Raw genomic sequence first — 22,904 nt, 5'->3', positions numbered from 1 at the left:
GGGAAGGGTGGAGGTATGCTGAAATTCCTGCTCACAGATCAATTAGGGGAGGAAGGGTGGAGTTGTACAGAAATGCTTGTTTACAGATCAATTAGGGGAAGGGAAGGTGGATTTGTGCTCAACACAACAATAATTATTTTTGAGAAAGAAATTACATCTCACATGCACAAAATAAAAGGACATAGTTAGAAATGGTTGCTTGTTACACTAAACTGAATTAAGTCAGGGGAAAGGAATAAGGACAGTTGCTAGTTCCTCATTATCTTTTTTTTCCTCAGTCACCTGAGAGAGTGCCCAAGATTAAAAAATAAAAATAAAACAATTGTTTCTAATTGCTACTCTAGCTTTCTCCAGTTTCACTGGAGGCTTAGGTTGAAGAGAGAAGCTACTGAGTACTCTGTGGTTCCATATGTCTAGGGGAGGCCCCACCACATCCATCTTCTCTGTATTCTCCTTTTTCACAGACCCAAGACAACCCAGTGAGGTATTTCCTTACCCTTAGAGATGAGCAAAAAGGACTTCAAATCCCCAAAGTCTATGCAGATCCAAGTCATTCTTATCCCCTCTAGTGAAGGTATTACACTTCTTAATTTTGTGGATGATTTCTGTATAACTTTGAATAATTAAGTTCTTTTTTTTTTTTTTGCTTTTTGGAGGGGGGAAAGTAGGGCAGTTGGGGTTAAATGACTTGCCCGAGGTCACGAAGCAAGTGTGTGTGTGTGTGTGTGTGTGTGTGTGTGTGTGTGTGTGTGTGTGTATTTTAAGTATCTGAGGCTGGATTTGAATTCAGGTCCTCCTGACTCCAGGGCCGGTGCTCTATTCACTGAACTACCTAGCTCCCCCAAATTATTAAATTCTTAACTAAAAGAAAGGGTACTGAGAATTAATGAAGGTTGCTGAGAGCAACAATAGACCATGACTCACAATAAACCCCAATCAACCCTTCCTCCCCCTTCTTCCTTACACATTTTCCTTAACCCTATTTTGTAGTGAAATTATCAAGAAGGGAAATTAGGAGGGCATTTAATTTGTTGGTCATACTCTATTTCTTCAATCTCTTTTCTAACTTGATTTTTGTTTTACTAAGTTCTGATTCTCCTCCTACCTGCCTGATCATTCTCTGCTTTCTTTTACTGGTTAGTTTTCTTCATTTCATACTTTACTGTGTGTGTGATTGGAACATTAATTGGATTTAAGTCTTCCTTGACCATTAATAGGCCTCATGTGGAGCCCATTAAAGGAAGCTTGCTTAGGGGAGGCTTGCTTGTAGTAAAGCTTTCACACCTTTTTCTAATTTCTAATTAGGCACTGAGTTAGGAGGGTTGTGAGCCTTCTGACTCTGAGAAGTGTATATATGAGTTGGTATTTTGCTTTGGGGGCTCACTTATGAAAAAAAATCTCGTGATTCCCTGGTCAAGATTCTGAGTGGCCATATGTTCAGAGCTCCCCTGCTGCTCAGATGTAAAGGCTCTCTCAGTCCAGGGATGCATGTAAAGTATATAGCAATATTGCCTTGATTCAGGCAGTCAGAGCCCTGTCTGCTGGTCTTTATTTCTCTGATTGTATCTTCTCTGTTTGTATTTTCTGTGAAGTTCAGGTTACTGACTTTTCCCCTGAACTAGTGAATATAATTTTAAAAAGATTGTTGACCTCCTTAAACAGCTGTCTTTCCTAATAAAGCAGATCTAAGAACCTGTGCTAGTAGCCATCCTGAGTATTCCATTGTGCTTGCCACTACAGTGATTCACAAGGCAGAGTTCTTTGTCCTCCTGTCTTCCATTTATGCATGTTCCTTCAGAAAAATCATCTATTTTTATGGCCTTTCCTTTGTGCTGATGATTCTCAAATCGTTATCTCCAATCTAGTAAAATCATTCATTTCTAACATCTAATATTTCCCTTTCAAATATCTAATATTTCCATTTAATTATTTCTCTATTTCACACTCAGCAGATATTCACAAGTGAACTTCATCCTGCCCCACTAAAACCAGTTTCCCACATGAGCTCCCTGTTCGTGTAAATGGCACTATCATTACTTTAGTCATTCAGTCATGAGACTGTTGTCAAATTCATCCCTCTCCTTTGTCCACCTTTTTTCTCTCCTCTCTATTCCTACTTTTAGCACCCTAGGATAGATTTGTTTTTTGCATCTTAGATTTACATTTGGAAGGGACCTTAGTGACCCTCCAATCCACTTCTTCATTTCATAGATGTGCAAACTGAGAACCAGGGAAGTCAGGTTATTTGCCAAAGGCCACACAAGTAGCAAGTGACATGGGGGGAGGGGGCAGGTTTTGAACTGAAGCACTTTGTCTCCAAACCCAGTACCCTTTCCACTATACTACACTGCTGCCCACCTAAAGCTTGTTGTTTAGTCATGTCTGGCTCTTCATAACCCATCTGGGGTTTTCTTGGCAAAGATACTGGAGTGGTTTGTCATTTCCTTCTCCAATTCATTTTACAGTTGAGGAAGCTGAGACAATCAGGGTTAAGTGACTTGCTCAAGGTCACACAGTAAGTGTCTGAGGCCATATTTGAACTCAGGAAGAACAATCTTCCTGACTCCAATGGGCCCCATGACTGAACAAATTACTGTGTATGAATATAGTGGAATATTGTTGGCCCTAATCTCCTGCTTACCCTGATAGCAAGAATTAAAATCTCCCTTCAAGAACATTTCAAGGAGACGCAGAGATGTCTGTCTTCCCTGTGAACCACATCAATACAGCCACACTGAAGAAGAAATATCTTTAAGATTTGTGGATAGAGGAAGAGTCCATGCCCAAACAAAGGATAGAGAGGATCACAGAAGATAAAATGAACAATTTAGGTTACATGAAATTTAAAATATTTTGCACAAACAAAACCAATTCAATTAAAATAGAAAGGAAACACATTGCTGAGGGAAAAAAATCTTTGCAAGAGGTGTCTCTGATAAGTCTCACTTCCAACTGACTGAAATTTTTAAGATGATGGAGGTGCAAAAGACTACATTTTCCAACAGGAATTTGTTTTGATTTTTGCCTACAAATGATAAGGGCTTTGTGTTTCTTTTTTCTTTTCTTTTTCAACTAGTGGATGGTGGTAGTGGTGGATGGGGGAATCTAGGTAGGAATAAAGTGGCAAAAAAAGGAAGAAAAAGAAAAGAGGCCATTGAAATATTTTTAAATGAGTAAGAGAACAGAAGAAATGTCAGAATGAATTAGGGACAATCATCCATCAAGAAAAGCTTTGAAAATTATATGCCAAATTTGTTTTCTCTTTAAAAAGAAAAATAAACTATACATTATACAGATCTGCAGTTTCTTTTATAATCTTTTTGTATTCTATTATGTATATGGAGGGGTGTATTTTATTTGCTATTTAAATAAGGTCAAAAAAATTTTTAAATAAAATAAAAACCTTCTATCTGGTCTGTCTAATTCTAGTCTTTCCCCCTTCATCTTCATACTGCATTAATGCCTTCCTCAAATTCATTCTGTGTTCATGCTGGTACTCTGATCTTTCTTAAAATCACTTTTCATCTCATTACTATTCTTTTGTTTAGAAACCTTCTGTGACTCCCTAGTTCTTAGCACATCAAGTCCAGATTTCTCTGCCTGACTTTAACAGTCTCCATAAGCTATCCCCATGCTTTATATCTGACAGTTACTCCCACTACTAATTTAATACACATCTTTTGCTCTGATCAGAGTAGTCTTTTCATTATCATCAACTCCTCAGCTCAGTTGTCTCTCTTCTCTAATTGGAGGGCTGGAGGGCAAAGCAAAAAATCTCCCAATGGCTCTGAGCTTCCAATTAACTCTTCATTGCCTACTAGTTGTTCTCTTTGGTTTTTAACTCCATGGAACATCATGAGGTCAAGGGGACACCTTGGGACAACTTCCTTTTGTGTATTATTTTCTACCATTAGATTGTAACCTCCTTGAGGGCAGCGACTCTTTCTTATTTGTATCCTGAGTAACTGATACAAAGTAGATGCCTAATAAATATTTACCAGCTATTGATTATTATGAAGCCTTTCCTGGCTATTCCTGCCCTAACTGATCTCCATCTTCCTTGAGTTCCTATATTTTTTACCCCACTGCTGCACTTAATTACATATCTTATGTTGTTTGCTACTGTGACTTGTGTGTTGGTCTTGTCACCCCCAAGTAGCTGGAAAACTTCTTAACTATTTAAATATAGGTTGTTTTTAACTTTTGATAATAACTTCCTTAATTTGGGTATTTTCTTACTAATTTAATATTAAAAAATCTCTGAATTCTCTCTTTCCCTAATTTCACCAATTCTTAAGACAAAAGCTATGCATGTCAGATATATATCTCATTTGCACTTCCTTGTCATGTGATAGTAATCATTTGATTTAGTTACATGGATGGGAGTTGTGACATATAGTTACTTCCCAAACTTCACCTGCTATAACTCTTAGATGCCTGACATTGTTTAGTCATCTTTTTCTCATAGGAAAGAGATTTGATTTTGTTCCTAGCAGCTGTCAATGATGGTAGTCCAGTTGGCTTGAATACTTGAAATTGCTGAGTGTTTACTATACCACTAGGTGGGAATTATAAGCTAAATATAAGGTTATATTTGTTTAGAAGGATTTCCCAAAAGTAGAAAAGGAAAAATCTCACTAAGTCAAAATTGCATAGAATTTAAGGGGAAGAGATCTTTAAAATTCTGAATTATACTGTGTGAAAAATGTTATTTTATTACTTTTTAATGTTGTATACTCTCACAAACATTAATTGCCTAGTAATGTCCCTGCCAGACCCAGTTTAATTAGTAGAAAAAAATTTGTCTTTAATTAGCACATTATTTAAATACTGCCATATTGCTTAATCTTTGAAATAAAAACAGTCCTCTCAAAATTTTGTTTATATAATATTTTCACTGAGCAAATCCTTTTTTATTTTGGTAGTACAGAGGTAAGTTACAGTCGGTGCTTGTTCACCCATCACAGTTCTAAATTAATGGACTCTTAAGTTAATGAGGTTTCTACTTTATTCAGATAGTGTTTATACATGCCACAGGTTTTGTGTACAAACTACTTTGAAAGGAAACCTTAAATTCTTAAACTTTTGTTTATATTGTATAATTATTTTCCTTCTCCAAAAAAAATTAATTTTGAGAGTTAATCATAAAATTCTTTTGTTGTTTGTTTGTTTGTTTTTAGAACTTGTAGACCTTCCCTTGGTAAAATTTGATTTTTCCTGCAATAAAGTGCTCGTGATTCCAATTTGTTTTAGAGAAATGAAGCAGCTGCAAGTGTTACTGCTTGAGAATAATCCCCTCCAATCCCCTCCAGCACAGGTAAGATAGTTTGTGGGTACAGGTGGGGAAGGACCTTAAAGGGGTTAGAGATGGGGTGGAGGGAGAGTTTGTGAGCATGAACAATTCATTGTGAAGCTGGTTTTTCACCTGTTTGGCAAGAAGGTCATTCTCAGACCTTTTTCTTGGTGTTCATCTTACAAAGGCCAATTTCTTGTTTTCTGTGAGCTATGTAGCAAGTTTTTAAGCAGCTCTCTGGAAATAGGTAGTTAACACAATGGAACCTGGAGTGGGAAGGGAAAATGGACATCATCTCATCCCAATTCTACATAAGGAAGATGAAGGATGAAAAGTCACTGAGGGTAGGAAGTTGTAACACAGCCTGAACTTCAGTTGGGTAAAGCCCAAAGAAATATTAAGCAGTATGTGTGAAAACGGGGTGAAGTATGTCCATTTACCTTCAGATGAGTAACCAAGGGAACAATTGTAATCTGATCTTTTTAAAGGGCCTCTATACCTTATCAAGATGTTTTCCCCAAGTCTTTAGTATCTTATTACACTGTCTTAAAAGGCTTTCAAATAATCTTTGATTCTCTTTCTAGCTAAAATGTCATGCTGAGCTTTTTTTTTTTTTACATTTACATGCAGTTTTCAGAATACTACTTTTTTAGAGGTTTGTAAATCAGCATGGGAAAACTTAGACGTTTATTTAGTCTTGATTTTCTCTAGAAATCATTTGTGGGACAACTTAATAGAATTTTAATAGATTCTACAGGGGTTACAATTGGAGTCCATAGGGTTGGTGATATTTAGAATGAAATGTATGTAGAAGTATCTGTTTCCAGAAAATAAAATATCTGAATGTTTCTTCACAGTTTTCCAAATAAAAGCTTATTAATTTCTTAATAGATTTGTACAAAGGGCAAAGTGCACATATTCAAGTATCTGAGCATACAGGCCTGTCAGATTAAATCGACAGACTCACTTTATCTTCATACTATGGAGAGGCCAAATCTGCAGCCAAATGTGGAAGAGAGGTGAGTCCAACAGATCTTGATCCTTTGTTCATTTGAAGGCTGTATGCACAGCCTCTATAGAGAGTTGCAGAAATATTGTTCCAACTTTAAATGAGTTACATGCAAGTCATTCTCTTCACTTGACTAGTTTACATTTGTCATTTTAAAGATTCAAAGGTTTGGGAAGCAGGACATAGAAGGATAATGACATTTTAGAACTTACTAGAGATCTGTGCTAAGATCTACAACATACATATGTATATAATTTGTTTTTAAGATAGATTCACTACATTAAACTATACTGAGGCTAATAGGTTATTAGACTATAGTAGAAATCCCTGAAAAACTAACTATAAAGAGCTGGCAAGCCATTTGATTTTTTTTCCATCAACCCCATTTGAAATTTTAATTAGGTCCATGTCCCAATTCCATTTAGTTCTAGTTAAGTTTCATCCATAGAAGGACAGTATCTTAATATTTGTATCTCTCTTGCTGCCAAGTACATGCTTTATAAAGTATTGTGTGTTAAATATTTATTGAATCGAATTTTAGTTCTTGAACAGTTTCTTAAAAGATAGCATATTTAAAACAAAATCATAATCATACTGAAAATTGATTTATTTTTGACATGTATTTTGTGGTGTGTTTTATTTCAATTCAATATTGATGACATCTATCCCAGCAAGAAAGATTCTGATTCAGGAGTTGGAAGTGATAATGGAGATAAGCGTTTATCTGCCACTGAGGTAATTCAGTTAACCTCTGGTTTGGGGGGTATTATACTTTCATGCACAGTACAATTTTTTGCTCATATATTTTCATTTACATGTGTCGATGTGTTATTTCCTTGATCATAGTGTGAACTTTTTAAGGACAGAGACCCTGACTTCTGTTTTTCTACATTCCATTCCTAGTATCCAGTACATTGCCCTGAACATAGTGATAAAACAATGAGTAAGCATTTATGAAGTGCCTTCTATGTACTAGGCACAGTGTTGCTTAATATTTGACCAAAATGTTTATCAAAACTCAAAAGGTTTAAGAAGCATATTAGAAGTGAATTTGTGTATATGTGTGTGCATTTCATGAAATGTACATGGCATTGCAGATTTCTCACGAGAAATCCATCTTAAGTAATTGTGAATTGAGGCCAAATTTTGATTTCCTGTGACTCTCAGATTGGATTCCTTTAAAATATCATGATAAAATGTTGTATTTTTATAAATGAAGTGGTATTAATACTGGAGCTTCCTCTAGTGGTTATATATAACCTTCCACTAGCACATTTATTATCTCATTTATGGTCAGTTAGCATCTGGAAAAGTTCTTACTAAAATATAATAAATGTAGATCTCCACCACGTTGTTCCTTCAGGAAAAATTCTTCATAAAAAATCTTTCATTTTTATTCCTTGACTTTGAGCTCTGTCTACTTGGTGGGATTTGGGAGGATGCTAAGCCTAGAAGAGAGTGCATGAGTTTTGAAGCAGTTACTTTTGAATCATGCAGAAAGGACATGTTATTCTCTGTCTTGTGGAATGATACTTTTCTGTTTTCCCTCCATTTCCACTCCTACCACCATCTCTCTCTCTGTCTGTCTCTGTCTCCCTCTCTCTTTCTCTCTCTCTCTTCCTCTTGTCTCCCCTTTTTCTCCCATCTTTCATTTTTAAATACCTGTGACATCCAATGAAAGCAACTTTTCTGAATTCCTTTATTCTTGAATTTTAATCCAGATAGAATATTAAGCATGAATTTTGCAAGAAAGCTTTTTTAAGATAGTAAAATTTTACTAATTTAGAATAGCTGGAAAGGGATAGTAGGCAGAAGAAAAAGCCAGGCTATATGGTAAGGTTGAATTAGGAAAATTTCTGAATTGTTTCATATTTTAAACAAATATAACTTTGTAGCTATCAAATATCCCCAAAGGTTTTTTTTATTTCACTTAGATCAGCTTTATTTGCATTACATATATTTGTAGCCACTAAAAAGGGCTTTTTAAAAAATTGTGCTTTTTCTCTATTCTCTTGCTTAATTTCACCAGCTTCCCTTTTTTTCAGCAGTAGTGTGTGCAAAGGTAAATGTATGTCTTCTGTATGACAGACTTGAAGTTTAGCAGTTCAAATGAATGAGAATTTAATAATAATTCACAATTACATAGGACTCTAGGTTTTACTTTGTAAAATATCTGCCCTATTCCATTTTTTTGTCCTTTCTTATTCTCTATTTCTACCAACTACCGGGTATGTCTGATACATTTTTCATCTCACATCTCCATTGGGCATGGTTTTTTGTTCTCAAGTTTTTGCTGATGCTTTTTTATGTTTTCCTCAATAACGAACATTGGATTGATGATATCTAAGTCATTGTTTATATAAGGTGACTGTAGATCAGTTGTTTTGGTACAACTTTCTAACTCTACGTGTTTTTTCAGGTTGTGGTTCATTTAGAAAGCATTTTTAAGTGGTACCTAGTGCACTGTCATACAGTATTGAGCACTTCATAAGCACTGTCTGCTGATGATATTACCAGTCTGGTCCTTTATCACATATATGGATGTTGAAAACCTACATGGGACAGCAGTCCAGTTATTTTTTAAAATGGCAGTCCTCCTGATTGGTTGCGCAATTTTATAAACTTTTTAACCCCCTTTGGGAAACATTTTAAAATAGCTTCTTCCTTTTTACTCAGATCTAATAGAAAGAACTAATGTTATCTGTTTTAAATTCCTTATAGATTCAGTCCCTGTTGACACATTACAATTCCTGGTTAACTTTTTCTTGTTCTCTTGAAGTTAGGTGTAAGCTGTTCTAATTAGTTGCATGCTTTCACATATTTAGGTCTCTCCCTCCCTACCCCCCCTCCATAAACCTTAATTGATTGACCTTTCCTTACTTTCTCTATTTTTTTCATTTTGATTCCTACTTAATGTAGTGAGTAGTCTTAACAATTTTTTTGTCTTTCATATCCCCTCATAAAATTATAATAACCTATTTTATATTTTAAAAGAGTGATATTACATTTTCAATTATTATTCTCTGTAATATCCTTAAAATTCCTCAGTTGTTCTTTCGTTTCGAAGGTAACTTTGTTATTATTTGTAACACACATGACAACAAAAAGAATTGTAAACCTTACTTCATAGTGGTGTTTTCTAAAATTATATTTGTATTTAAATTAATCTGTAAAATATTATTCAAAGTACTAAATTGATTTTTAGGATCTCCTTAATATAAGTAGTTATATAATTTAAAAAGAAAAGGTACTATTTTATTCTAATGAATTTACTATTTTTCTTAGATGTGTATCTTGACAATTTTATTAAAAATGTAAGGCCAAGTGGAGAAAATGGAAACGTTTTTCCCCAAAAATAAACCATACAGACATCTTCCTTCTTCTGCTGATCACCATGCTCTGGGTCTCAGTAACCTTGGCAGCACTACAGAACTTAGTTTTATAACTCTAAAGGGTTTGTAAATTCCATCCATGTTATCTATTACCCATAGGAGGTAAATTATACTCTCTGTTCATCTCCCTTCCCATGTTGATTTGAAATGTAAATTCTTTTTCTCTTACTTTGGTTGTTGCTTCCTAGTCATTGGTTTAATAGCTTATGTTAAGAAACTTAAAACTAATAATTATTTTCAGGTCAAATACTGTGTACATACTAAATGTTCAATAAATATTTGATGAATGAGTTAGGTTTTTTAAAATGTTGCTTTTTTTCTAGTGCCCTAATGATACAAGTTTATAAAAAATTAAAATGTAAAAGCCAAAATTTTTGCAAGAATTAAGTTTATGCCACAGTTTTTGTTTTTATTTGAAAACTTGTATTATTGCCAATTATTACTGTTGATCCCCAATAATTTGTTAGTTTCTCTTCTAATTAAAAAAAAATAAATGAGCCTACTCTAGTTCTGCAAGGATCTCATATGACCACTGTGCTATACAAGCTCTATAAATTGCTGTGTCCTGGTGGACAATCTTCTGATAATGATCCCCTTCAGACTCAGCAAGGTGGGTCCTTGGATAATGAAATAGTCCCTTGATGGGACCATATTCTAATCTCACCCTTTCCAGTATGGTAGGACCTCTCAATCTACTGGTTTAGTCTTTGACAGCTCAGCTTCACCTTTGTGACACTTGAAACATTTGCATAGAATGTCAGTAGAAGAAGGGGAAGAAAAGAATATTGGTTTTGTTTTCTCAAAGGAGGCCCCATATTTCATGTCTATAAGAATCATGTTCGTTTTTTTTCTTTAAATAACCTTCACCTGATAGTATGTTAGCAGGAAACAGTTGGAGATGGTAACTACAGATTGCTTATTATAAAGTGTTCCAAAATAAGACGGGTCAGCTGTACACTTTAAATACAAGACAACTATTAATCTCCTACTGCTTGTAAATTTTTAATTTGTAGTTCACCTAATCAAAAAGGATGTGTTGGCAGTGAGGTTTGATCTGAATAATTATGGTTGCTACATAACAGCTCCTAAGTGACAAAGCTAGGTTTTAATCCCATGTTCTCTCACTCAAAGTTTATTGCTTTTTCCATTTAATCAAAGTGCCTCATTTAAAGTGGCTAATTTTCCATATTCATATCTTTAATGATTTTAATGACTTTCCATGAATGAGATAGTTGAACTATTTCTTTTTAGCCTTCTGATGAAGATACTGTCAGCCTTAATGCACCAATGTCAAATATCATGGAAGAAGAACAGATTGTCAAGGAAGATCCTTGTCATCACCTTAGTCCAGTCAAAGGTATGAGAAAATTAAGGGGAAAAGCAAGGAGTAAATAGTAAGGAGGGGCAAGTGAAGTGACTGTGAAGTCTGACTCCAGAGAAAGGAATACTTCAGTTCAAATCCCACCTTAGGCCCAGAAGAGCTAGTCATTCAGTCTCTTGAGACCCCAGGATTGAAGGGAAGACACTGATCGATCTGCATTGGAAAAAAGATTTTCTCTACTAGGAGTTTCCTACAGCAATGAAATCAGAGGTTGGGTTTTTAAAAAATGAGAAGGCAAAGTGTACTTTTCTGTTTTAAATGTGCAGAATTATTTTTGAAAAACATTCTTACAAACAGCAACTTATACAGCTAGTTGGTTGGGTAGAAAAGTTTACCAAATCCATTTATTTTTACTACCAAATTACATCTTTGGGGGAAAGTCCAACTTAAAAAAACGTACAAGTTTACTTTTTTTTAGCTTTTAGTGGGGGGCGGGTTGTTTCATTTTACTTGTATCTGAATTCTGGGATTTATGGCTGGACTCAACCTGGTCATCCCTGTGTGGGGAACAGGGCAGGACAAGTGATTTCTAGATTATGGATGCCTCATGACATGACCCAGAACTACTCAAAAGAGAACTGGTCTGGAGGGTTAGGTTCCCTCTAAATGGCCACTTTTACCTGGACATATGCTTATCATTCACCTGTTTATATAGCAGCCAAACAAATCCCTCATATACTCCATAGTCTAGAGAGGGAAGAAGTACTTGTAAATATGACCATTGTGCATAGGATCAAAGATCTGGAGATCATCTAGTCTAGTCCCCTCATATATAGGAAAACTGAAGCCCAGAGAAGTGGCTTAACAAGGTCATACAGGTAAGAAGTGACAGAGACATTTGAAATTAGGTCCTCTGACTCTAAGACCAGTACTCTTTAGATCTTGGCTGTCTTGAAGAGACATAGCTCTTCTTTTTCCTTTTTTTTTTTTTGGAGGAGGGAAGGCAAGGCAATTGGAGTTAAGTGACTTACCCAGGGTCACACAGCTAGTAAGTGTGTCAAGTGTCTCAGGCCGCATTTGAACTCAGATCCTCCTGACTCCAGCATTGATGCTCTATTCACTGTACCACCTAGCTGCCCTAAAATAGCTCTCTAATAGAGGACTTAGCCAATAGCTTAATATGGACAGCCTTTACATGTACTTCTGGGGAATCTTAAGCCCATTATATCTACCCTGTATTAATTGTATGATTTATACCACCTGGTTTGTGACAAATCCTTTAGTTTTTATCCTTCTCTGTGGTCACTAGATTTAAACTTTGCAAGTGAGGGGAGTGGCATTAATGGAGAACTAAAGCCTCCTTTTTGCCCTAATTTCCAGGGCAGGGTGGAGCATCATAAAGATTTATGTAATTTAGCACTTCCTACCTCTTCTTATATTCCTTAATAGGCCCTACAAATTATAGATGATGTGGTTTACAATAAAGAGTCTTTTCAAATGAATAATTCTTTCTTCTGCTGGACTAACTTGAACTATTTACTTCCTTGGCACCTAATACTATTATCTACATAGAGTGCAAGGTTAATCAGTCTTTCTTGAATGAATGAAATGTGAGCTCTAGTCCCAGCTTGGCTATTAATTACCTAGTTATCTGTCATTGGGCAAATAGCTTAAGCTGTCTGAGCCTTAATTTCCTTATCTGAAAGGTGAAGGGATTGGAATAAGTGACTGCTGGAAACCCTTGCAGTTCTAAATTTCTTTGATTCTATTATTGTCATTGGTTATGAGTAAGCTATTTCTCGACATGTAAATAGTGATGCTTAGTGCCCTGGAATCCATTGTTGACCTGGATAGAAATCAACCAAGTCCCAAATGGAAGTATTTGGATTCCTGTTCTAATTGATGACTTTCAAATAGACATAGTAAAATTGAGGCTTTTTAATTTTAATATGGCTAAGTAATCACTTGGAATATATTAGTTTATGGCATGAGTTATGATGAGCTGGTTAATATATAACTGATTGTCACTCTCAATTTCTTTAGCGCTTCTAAGAAGTATCCATAATGGGATGTTCATTTAGACTAGAACCTCGATGATTTATCATGCTGTGGTGTCACTTCTTAAATTTAAGTTTTCAAGTTAGTGCCCAAGAGACTGATTTTGTTCACCTTAGTTGCTGTAGTTAATGTATTCTGCCTTCAAGTGGCAATGATACATCATTCACGTTGTCTGAACAGCTGACATTCAACCACATTTACTTGAGATTCAGATTAGGAAATGAATTTTGCACATTCTAATTAAAATATTATTACTAAAACAACTAAACCCAACAATTAGATGATCTTATGGAGCAAGCTTTCTAAGAAGAAAGTTTTTGGTACCTTTCTCACTTGTTTATTAATTGTTATTAATTACAATTAAATAATTAAAAACAATAAAACCTTAGTATTATCCCTTAAACCTTACTTAGGGAGAGCCTTTCTCACTCACTCTGACTTCTGTCTTACAGTCAGATTCCTTTGTAACTGGTATGTGGCTCAGGACTCTAGCCCAATTTTGCTATTTAAAAAATAATCCACACACTTTCTATTTTCATCTGTCTTACAATTCATAAAAGGACAGCTTTAATTTTCTGTTACTCTTTGGATAAGCTCCAAATAGTGTTCCATTTAACTCTTCTGCATCCTTCTCTCCCACTCAGCCATACAATAATTAGAGACATAGGCAGCAGCATACTATAGCTGAGAACACACAAATTCTCATGTATTTTATGGTTAGTTTGTTTGGTTCTTTTTTTAATGATTTATAAAATTAGAGGAGGTACTTTTTTCATCTGGAATTAAACTTCAGACACTGCTCCATTTTAAAAACCATGTTGTAGCTGTCTTTCACTTCTTTTTCTTTAGCCCCTGTGCCCTTTGAAGTAGAGAATCCAGGCTTGTTGATAACTCTGAATAGACTGAGTAGAGAAGTCCTGTGACTGAAATAATTTTTTTTGGTCTTTTCTCTTTATTTTCTCATCAGGGGAATTTCATCAGGAGTTTCATCAGGAGCCTTCCCTTTTGAATGACAATGATAACTCAGGAGAAGAAAGAGAACAGTTCACTGATGAAACTGATGCCCTCTCTACTAAATTTATTAGCTATATCAAGGCAAGTTTAAAAAATTATTTTAGTACACTCAGTGGTCAACAAAAATAGTCAAGTTAACAAATTAAAAAGACAAAATTATTGTAACCAGACAGACCCAGGGGCATGCTGTTAAATGTTTAAACTTTTCAGGAAAAAAAGGACCACTTTTATGTTTAATCTGAATTATTCATATTTTCTCCATCACTTTCTTAAATCTAGTCAGTCAATAAATCAAGCCCTGATTTTGGGGTTTGCTGAATTTCAAGGTGTAAAAACTCACACTGAAAATTTAATAATCAATTCTTCTTAAACAGTTTGAGATGCCTCTGATATATCCTTGCGTAAAAGCATAGGAATTAGCAAACAGAAAATACTTTTGTTTTATGTCTCCTTCCAGATCTGTCAACTAATTTTAGTCCTGTCTTTATTTCTGTCTTTCTTAAAAAATGCAATTGTAGACAATATGTAGAGTTCTAACTCTGCTGATTTTGCTCTGTATCACCTTACATTGGCTTTCTGTATTTCTTTGTGGCCTTATTTTTATGTTTTGTGGCACCATAATATTTCATTTCAGAAATATAACATAGTGATTATTTTTCCATTCTTGTATTATTTGATATTTAGTTTCTAATTTTTTGCAATTACAAAGAAACTGAGTATTTTTGTACAACTGGTCCTTTTTTCATTTATGTGGTATTTAGGGACTAAGTCCTATCAACTAAGTCACTGAGTGAGTAGTCATCAGTTTTCTTAACCTTATTTCCACATTACTTTCTAAAAGTTTTGCCCCAGTCTCCATTCCCACTAGCAATGGACTTGAAGACCTGTTTTCCCATTAACTTACCAACACTGGACTTTATCCTTTTTTCAGAAAACAAAAAAACACCAAACCACTATTTTTGCCATTCTAGAGAACCTAAGTTATTTTAAGATTATCTTGATTCTAGTTTTTCTGATTACTAGGCAATATAGAGCATCTTTTCATATTATTAAGTTATTTCTTTCTCAGTAAATTACCTAATCATGTCCTTTGACCATTGCTCCACCAGGGAGTGTGTGTGCTATTAGTCTTATGGATGTTCAGCAGCTGCTCATAGCTCTCAGGTCTTATATGTCTGATAAATTTATGGGAAATATTTTTCCCAACCTGTTTCTTTTTTTTATTTTAAAGATAATATATTTTTTTTGTTGTACAAAATCTTTTTTTCTTTATATATTCAAATCCATTCACTTGATTTCTCTGGTGACTTCTATTTATTTGATTTCAAGAAATGCTCCTCTTCTCCATAGTTGAAGCAAGTGGGTTATTCCTTTTTCTTCCATTTCTTTTGTGATATACATACATTTTCATATGTAGATATAGATGGTCAAGTTAGAATTTATGCCTTCATGAGGTATGAATCCAAACCCTATTTCTAGTTTTCCAAATACATTTTATTGAATAGAAATTAATTTCCTCAGTGATTTTTTAAGTGTGAGATTGACAGATAGTAGTGTTCAAGGCAGATTTTTAGTAAAAAGGTTTAATTTTAAAAGAACTTTAATTTCTTTTTCAAGCCATGAGGAAGGAGAAATTATTGGTGGTATTAACATTTACACTAAAAAGTCCAAATTTCCATATGACTTCAGCCTTGGCATTAGTTTCCCAGGGTTTTCTTTTTGAAAATTAAAAGATGTTCCCTTCCATAATCACCTGTACATATGCATGTGTAGATAATGACCTTTTTATTTGAAGAAAGCACAAATGTCCATGTAAGTATGAAAATTCATGTTTAGATAAGGAAAATTAGATTAAACTTTAATGTAAAAATACAGAGCATGAGGAATTTATTTCATTAAGCATCTGAATTGGAAAGGATCTCAGAAACTATCCAATCCCATCTATGCCTAAACAAAAATACACTCTATAGTATACCTTTCAAGTGGTCATTCAACTAATGCTTGAAGACCTCTGGGGAGGGAGGGAGTCTATTATCTCTTAAACTCCCTCATTCTATTTTTGAATAGTTCTAATTATTGGGAAATTTTACCTTATGTCAAGTCTTAAATCTGTTTCTCTGCAACTTCTACCTGCAACTTCTATTCTCGCTTCTGGGGCTAAGCATAGCATGATTAATCCCTCTTTTAAATATTTGAAGGCAGCTATCGTGTAAATCCTGAGTATATTTTTCTTCTCTAGGCTAAATATGCTTGATTCCTTCAAGTAATCTTTATTTGACATGGTCTTGAAGAGCTTCACCATCTTGGCTACCATCTCCTGTATCCTCTCTAGTTTAACAATGTCCTTCTTCAAATGTGGTACCCAGAACTGAACACAATAACTCCAAATAAGATCTGACCAGGACAGAAAAAAAGTGCAACTATCAACTCTGTCGTTTTGGAGCCTAGGTCTCTTCTAATGTTCTAGATTTCCTTCCTTCTTTGATTGTTACCCATATGTTCTCCACCATGCTTCTCTGGCTCAGGTTCCTAGATTTCATATAATCTCTTCCTGATGGAACCAGTGCTTTTATGAAATTTTTCTTTTGATTTGCTAATACCTACTTTCTCTTTGGAGAGTAAAATTTAATCTCTCTTCCTTGAGAAGAACTTCAGAGGATTCTTCTCTGTCTCTTCTGATTATTTTCATTTTTTATTTTTATATTGAAATCCTTTCATTTTTTAAAGTATTACTTCATTCTCCCTGATAATTGGGATATATACACCAAAAATAAATGCATGCAAACTTCCAAAAGAGCAAGAGATTTAATATTTCATTTAATGAGTAAGATCAGTGAAAAATTATTCTTTCATGGAGCTATTTGCAATAGTACTGAATGGCAAATATCTCTGAAATGGCTACCTTGTCACATAATTTTTATCCCAAAAATGGTGATTAGAAGAGGTAGAAAAATTGTCATGTGTATTTAAACATTCTCTACTTAGGACTAATTGGTGCTTGATCTGCCCAGGATGGTACTCTCAGTATTCATTCCACTGGCATAATAGCACAATTATTACATTTGCAGTGTGTTTCGAGTTCTTATGTCAGCTTTTTATAGTTTTTCTGTTTATTCTTTTGCCATCGTCCATTTCTTCTTGCTGCTTTAGCTCTTCACCCTTTATACTTAAGACAATTCTATTCTCCTGTGAACTTGAAAATTGTATGATAATTGTTTCTAAAGGAAGAGTAAATAATTTCTGAGTACCAGCTAGGTTTGAGGTAAAAAGAGGTTCTCATTAGTTAAGTGTCTGATCTTCAGTTTGTGGCTTCTGTGGCATCTGTTTTAGCTATTCAGAGGCATTTTCTTGTTTACTTGCTGATTTTCATCTGTGCTATTGATAGGAAGGGTTTTCCACTACTTCCAAGTGTCAGAAAACACTGGTTTACTGGCAGTCTGTGTTTTCTTCTTCCCTATCATTTAAAGTTTCTTAGTGAAAAAGATCCTTATTATTTAAATAGTACTTCACAGTCAAATGGCTCAAAAGAATTAGTAGTACTCAGGCTTCTATTGTTGTGATCCTCAAAAAATAGGTCTTTGTCTCCGAGATGTATGGAGAAAACACCCTTATTTAAGATTCAGAATTAGTTCTGAATCACATTGCTGAAAGTAATCTTAAGATGTCCAAATTCAAAGATAAGACATTAACAAAATGCGGTAATAAAATTTAAAAGGTATAACTTAGAACAAGGTTCCTCTGATTTAGAACTCTAATAGAAAAGAAATGTTAATAAACAAAAGTCTAGAAAAAGCTGGTAGCTAGTCACGAAATTGTGCTGTGAACTCAGTCCCAACCCTAATGTATCGAAATCAAATTAAATTAGCAAATATCTATCAAATGTCTACTATGACTAAGGCCCTGTGCTTTGTAAAAAGGGAATACAGGAGGAAAACCAAGTATATTAAACTCATGACTCCATAGATTTGAAGACAAGCAAGAAAGCCCAAAATATGGAAATCAGGTCAGCTTTAGCCCTGGCTTTTGGACACATACTTAACATTAACAGCTAAAAACTGTCATATTGTTTACCCTATTAGAAGCACTTGGGAAACTGTAAAGTGCTTTATGAGTATGAACTACTATTTGGAAAAAGCTGTGGACTTGGAGATAGTCAGGGATTCATTTTTCAGCCCCATCAATTACTGACTTTGTGGGTGGGGGAAAGTCACTGATCTCTCTGAGTTTGTTTGCTCATCTGAAAAATAGAGATATTAATGCTCAAATGGTTGTTATGAGGAAAATGCTTTGAAAACCACAAAGTACTACATAAATGTGAATTATTACTAATAAGCTTGTTCATGTTTCAGTGTGATCCTGTAGTAGGGGAAAACGGCTCTTTTCTAGGGATCACCTTGAAAGCATGTGCATTGGTAATCAAAACAGTGTGTAACTTTGTAGAAAACCAGACAATCCCCACTTTTCATCTGGAAAGGATACATGCCGTACACAAGTGACAGTCATGTAATCGTGTGGACCTCCAAAATGAAAACAAGAAGGTAGCTTTCTGTAACTACTAGAATTGAAAACCAACACCAAGAACAGAACCCTCCTCCATTATTTTTGCCAGACGTGCAGAATCCAAATGTGGAAATTGGTGTTTTGTTCTTTTGAAAGTGCATTGAATTTGCTATGAGGGAAAACCAATGGAGTCCTTTCTTCATTAAGTAAAAAGTTAAACAGAAAAGACCGAGTTCTTTTCCAGCCAGAGGCCAACTTTGGGCAGTCAGCCACCTTCCCAGGAAAAAGGCTAGCACACTCCTTACTGGTACATCTGGCAGAATTGGCTGGTACTCTTGAACCGGTTAACAATGTGCCAAAACCAGGACACAGAAAGCAGTCCTTTTGTCTTCTGTTCCTTCCTCACCAGAGGAAACATACACCCATTCAGGGGTGGTTTCCGTTCTAGCTGTCAGTTGAGTTAAAGCAGCATTTCTCTGTGTCAGAGATGAAAGTGGAAGGAAACACATGGTCTACCAAATGGAAGGACAAATGTGAGGCACACCTTTCCAAATTAACTATCAAGGCATAATCTTTCCGGGGGAAAAACTTTCAAGTCCATCCCTACTTTTGTGCACATTTAAAATGTTAGATTAAATTTGTGGCATTTTCCTGTTAGTAAGTATGTGTATTCTTTCTTCCCCCACTCTAAACATCCTTCTCCCCACCCACTGGCAAAGGTGAAGGACCACCCGGGGATCTGGCAAGCCCATGAAAGGGATCTGATCACCATCAAGGGGTATTGAGGGAATAGTGAGAAATAAAAGCCCAGCTTTTTAACTACTGTAATTACTGACTTCAAGCTGATAGATGAAGCAGGTTTGGCACAGGGTCTGGCTATTGAATAACAAAGCCCTGCTCTCAGAGGACCTGTATGTTGCTTGTTCACAGGGCAGAACAGACGACTGTGATGAATTGTTACGGATAGAAGAGGACACACACTGGCAAACAGAAGGAATGTGAGTACTGATTTATGTTAAGCATAAAATCTAGGATTAGCCATTTTCCTTCCTTCTTTTTCCGGTGGAATGGAAGTTAGCATGGCATGGTAACATTTTAACCAGTTTTCGTTAGGAAAGTTCTTTTTCTAAACAAAAAATCCATTTACATTGATGAAAATGCATAAAAATCCATTTCCAATACTTGTTATCTTGGCTTTGCACATTTAAGAATAATGTGCTAGGTTAACACACCACTTTAAATCTCTCTCCCATGGCTTCCATGGTTATGTCTGATTGAACTGCAAGATAACGGATGGATTCAAGATGATTTCTAGATTCTAGGTTTCTTTATATTTTGCCATTCCCTGAAGATGGCAAGCAGAGGGCATCAGTGGGTCTTTGGAAGAGCCTGTGAGATGGACATCTAAAAACAGAATGTTTTTTGTAAGAATAGCAAACAAACCTTCTACTCTGTTCTAAGTTTAACTGGAAGGACAGAGAGAGAAGGTATTAACAGACTCTTCTTACTAGTATTTCTAAAAATGGAGCTTGAGTCCACATGTGTTTTTCCCTAAAATGGGCTATTTTTATACATGTTACATTGTATATGGCCACTTATCATTTCTTCTCCTTCTCCCAAAGGAAGGATTTCACAGTATGTTCCAGGAAATTATTCAAAAGTTCTTCTACCTGTAGAAAGACACTGACCTAAATTTCAGGGTTAAAGGAGACTTACACCTTTATATAGTTCATCATTGGGTCAAGAGAATGGCGGAGTTCTTTTAAGGTCACTAACACATGTGCTCAGCTGTTCAGTGGGATTGCTTCCTTGAGACAAAAGAGGTTCACCCTTACTTTAAAATCCTAATATTATTAACACAATTACAATAATAATAATAGCAATTAATAATAACTAGATTGTATGTAGCACATTAAGACTTACAAAACACTTTACAAGTTTTATATCATTTTATCCTAAAAACAACCCTGGGAGGCAAATACTGTAAGTTATTCCCATTTTATAGATGAGGAAACTGTTTCAGAGGTTAAGTGACTTGCCTGGAGTCACAGAACTAATAAATATTTGAGGCTAAATTTGAACTCAGGTCTTTCTGAATCGAGGTCCAATGCTCAATCTACTGAACCACTCAGCTGCTTAAGACATTGGTTTTCTAAATAAAAGAAAACTGAGTCTCGGGGTGGCCAGGTAGCACAGCGAGTAAGAGCACTGGCCCCAGTGTCGGGATGACCTGGGGATCGAATCTGGGCTCAGATACTTAGCACCACACCCAGAAACACCTGGCCGTGTAACCTTGAGCAAGTTACTTAACCCCGATCACTTTAAAAAAAAAACCAACTGAGTCTCAGAAGAATTTTGTGACCACTCTGAGGTCATATAACTACTTAGCGGTAGAGAGACAACTTGAACCCAGGTTTCCTAATTCATAGTCCAATATGTATGATCATTTCTTCTTTAGAATGAGATTGGAGTTGGAATAAGAACTTAACTAAAATTAGTTAACCTAGATTCAGTAATATTTAGAGCTAAGTATATTATCCAAAACCTTCATTATTAAAGAGGTCCTTATTAACATTAATTATTAAGGTGTTAATTAGCATCTACTAGATACAAAGCCCTCAGTGAACTTCCTTCTAGTAGAGAAGATTAAAATACATGCAGATATATTTAATATAGAATAAACATAGAGGAGCAGCTAAGTGGCACAGTGAATAGAGCACTGGCCCTGGAGTCAGGAGGACCTGAGTTCAAATCCAGCCGCAGACACTTAACACTTACTAGCCCTGTGACCTTGGGCAAGTCACTTAACCCTAATTGCCCTGTCTTTCCCCTCCAAAAAGGAAAAAAAAAAGAATAAACATATGTAAACCAGAGCAGTATAGCTGAACTGCTGTGATGGTTCCAAAGAAAGGTCATTTCTTACTGGAAGCATGGAGAAGGCTCTCTGAGGAAAAGGCAGTGTTGAGTTGTGTATTGAAGCCCAGAAGGAATTTGGCAAAGTGGATGGAGACCTGTTCTTGCAGCTGAGAAGACCTTAGGCAAATTTCTAGGACTATAAATTGTAGAGGTATTAATAGAAGAATTTTTTCTCAACTAGGAATTAACTTTACCCAATGAAATAACAGGCCCAATCCCTACTCTTATTCCTTAAAGGCCAGGTAGGATTTTGGCAGACAAAAGTTGGGACAATCTATTCCATATATACAGACATCTTATTCCTCGGTTCTTGGTGCAATGATGATGATGGTGTTGCTTTTTCTTGGCTATCTGTGACAGGACAAATTTATCAGATAACCAAGATGTGGATATCGCAATTATAGATCAACTCAGAGAAGCAGTAGATTTGTTACAGGATCCCAACAGGTATACTTGTTTTCCCTTGATCCTAAGTTTCATGTGCAAGTAATAGTTTTAAATTAGTATTTTGCATATATTATTAACCATTTTTTCAAAGCAAAATATTACTCAATCTCTGAAGTGTTCCCTGATAAGAGGCCACCGTTTTAAAAAATGTGAATACTTACAAATGAGAATCCTCAATGTGCTACCTACCTTTATGAAGAATCAGAAAGAAATATAAACAGATTTTCTCTTGACTCAGAAATCCACTTCAGTCTCTCTCCGAGCCCTTTCCATTCCATTCTGTGCATTACTACCCCATTACCCTAGTGAAGCATACTGCCAATAATTTCACTCCCTTGCTTACAAACTTGATTTCCTGTTCTTTGTTACCACAAAAATGTAGTATTTTGGTGTTAATGGAACCTTGATTTTTTAATGTTCCTCCTTGAAGTATGTGCCTAGCAATGGAATCTCTGAGTTAAAGGATATGGACAGTTTAGTCATTTTATATGCATAATTCCAAATGCTATCTAGAATGATTATACCACTTCACAGATCCAACAGTCATGCATTAGTGTGCCTGTCTTCTCTACAACCCCTCAGCATTGACTATTAAATCTCATGTTGTTTTTTTTTTTAAGCAGTCGGGGTTAAGTAACTTGCTCAAGGTTACATGGCCAGTTATTTCTGGATGTGATGCTGAGTGTCTGTGCCCGGGATTCAATCTCCAGGTCATCCCAACGCTGGAGCCGGTGCTCTTACTCGCTGAGCCACCTGCCTGCCCCTTCATGGTTTTTTAATATAACTATTTTCCTTCCTATATATTATAGAGTCAAATAAAAAGTATTGTTTTTAAAGGTTAATTTCTGATAGAATAAAAATTTCAGAGATTTATGATAAAAAATTGAATACCAAAAAGTTAGCTGAATTTTATATTTCTCATTCAGATTTGTTGGGTTGTAATATTAGTATTTG

At 35.4% G+C, this 22,904-nt stretch overlaps 1 protein-coding gene across 4 annotated transcripts in view; it reads left to right on the top strand.

The window, feature by feature from the left end:
* Positions 1-22,904, top strand: part of LRCH1 (leucine rich repeats and calponin homology domain containing 1) — a 251,035-nt gene that overhangs the window by 169,975 nt on the left and 58,156 nt on the right. For 3 of the 4 annotated variants that reach the window (XM_069063692.1, XM_069063694.1, XM_069063690.1), the window contains exons 5-11: positions 5,181-5,317; positions 6,185-6,312; positions 6,974-7,037; positions 10,946-11,051; positions 14,041-14,168; positions 19,518-19,585; positions 21,864-21,950. In XM_069063692.1, the coding sequence (XP_068919793.1) occupies positions 5,181-5,317; positions 6,185-6,312; positions 6,974-7,037; positions 10,946-11,051; positions 14,041-14,168; positions 19,518-19,585; positions 21,864-21,950 (718 nt within the window). The remainder of the gene's footprint in view (positions 1-5,180; positions 5,318-6,184; positions 6,313-6,973; positions 7,038-10,945; positions 11,052-14,040; positions 14,169-19,517; positions 19,586-21,863; positions 21,951-22,904) is intronic. The other variant, XM_069063693.1, reaches the window with a different exon arrangement.

This window comes from Petaurus breviceps, unplaced genomic scaffold (assembly GCF_028583685.1).
Source record: "Petaurus breviceps papuanus isolate PSGF00001 unplaced genomic scaffold, PetGlider_PUasm1.0 90594, whole genome shotgun sequence".
NCBI lineage: Eukaryota > Metazoa > Chordata > Mammalia > Diprotodontia > Petauridae > Petaurus > Petaurus breviceps.
This window is presented reverse-complemented; position numbering and strand designations above follow the sequence as displayed.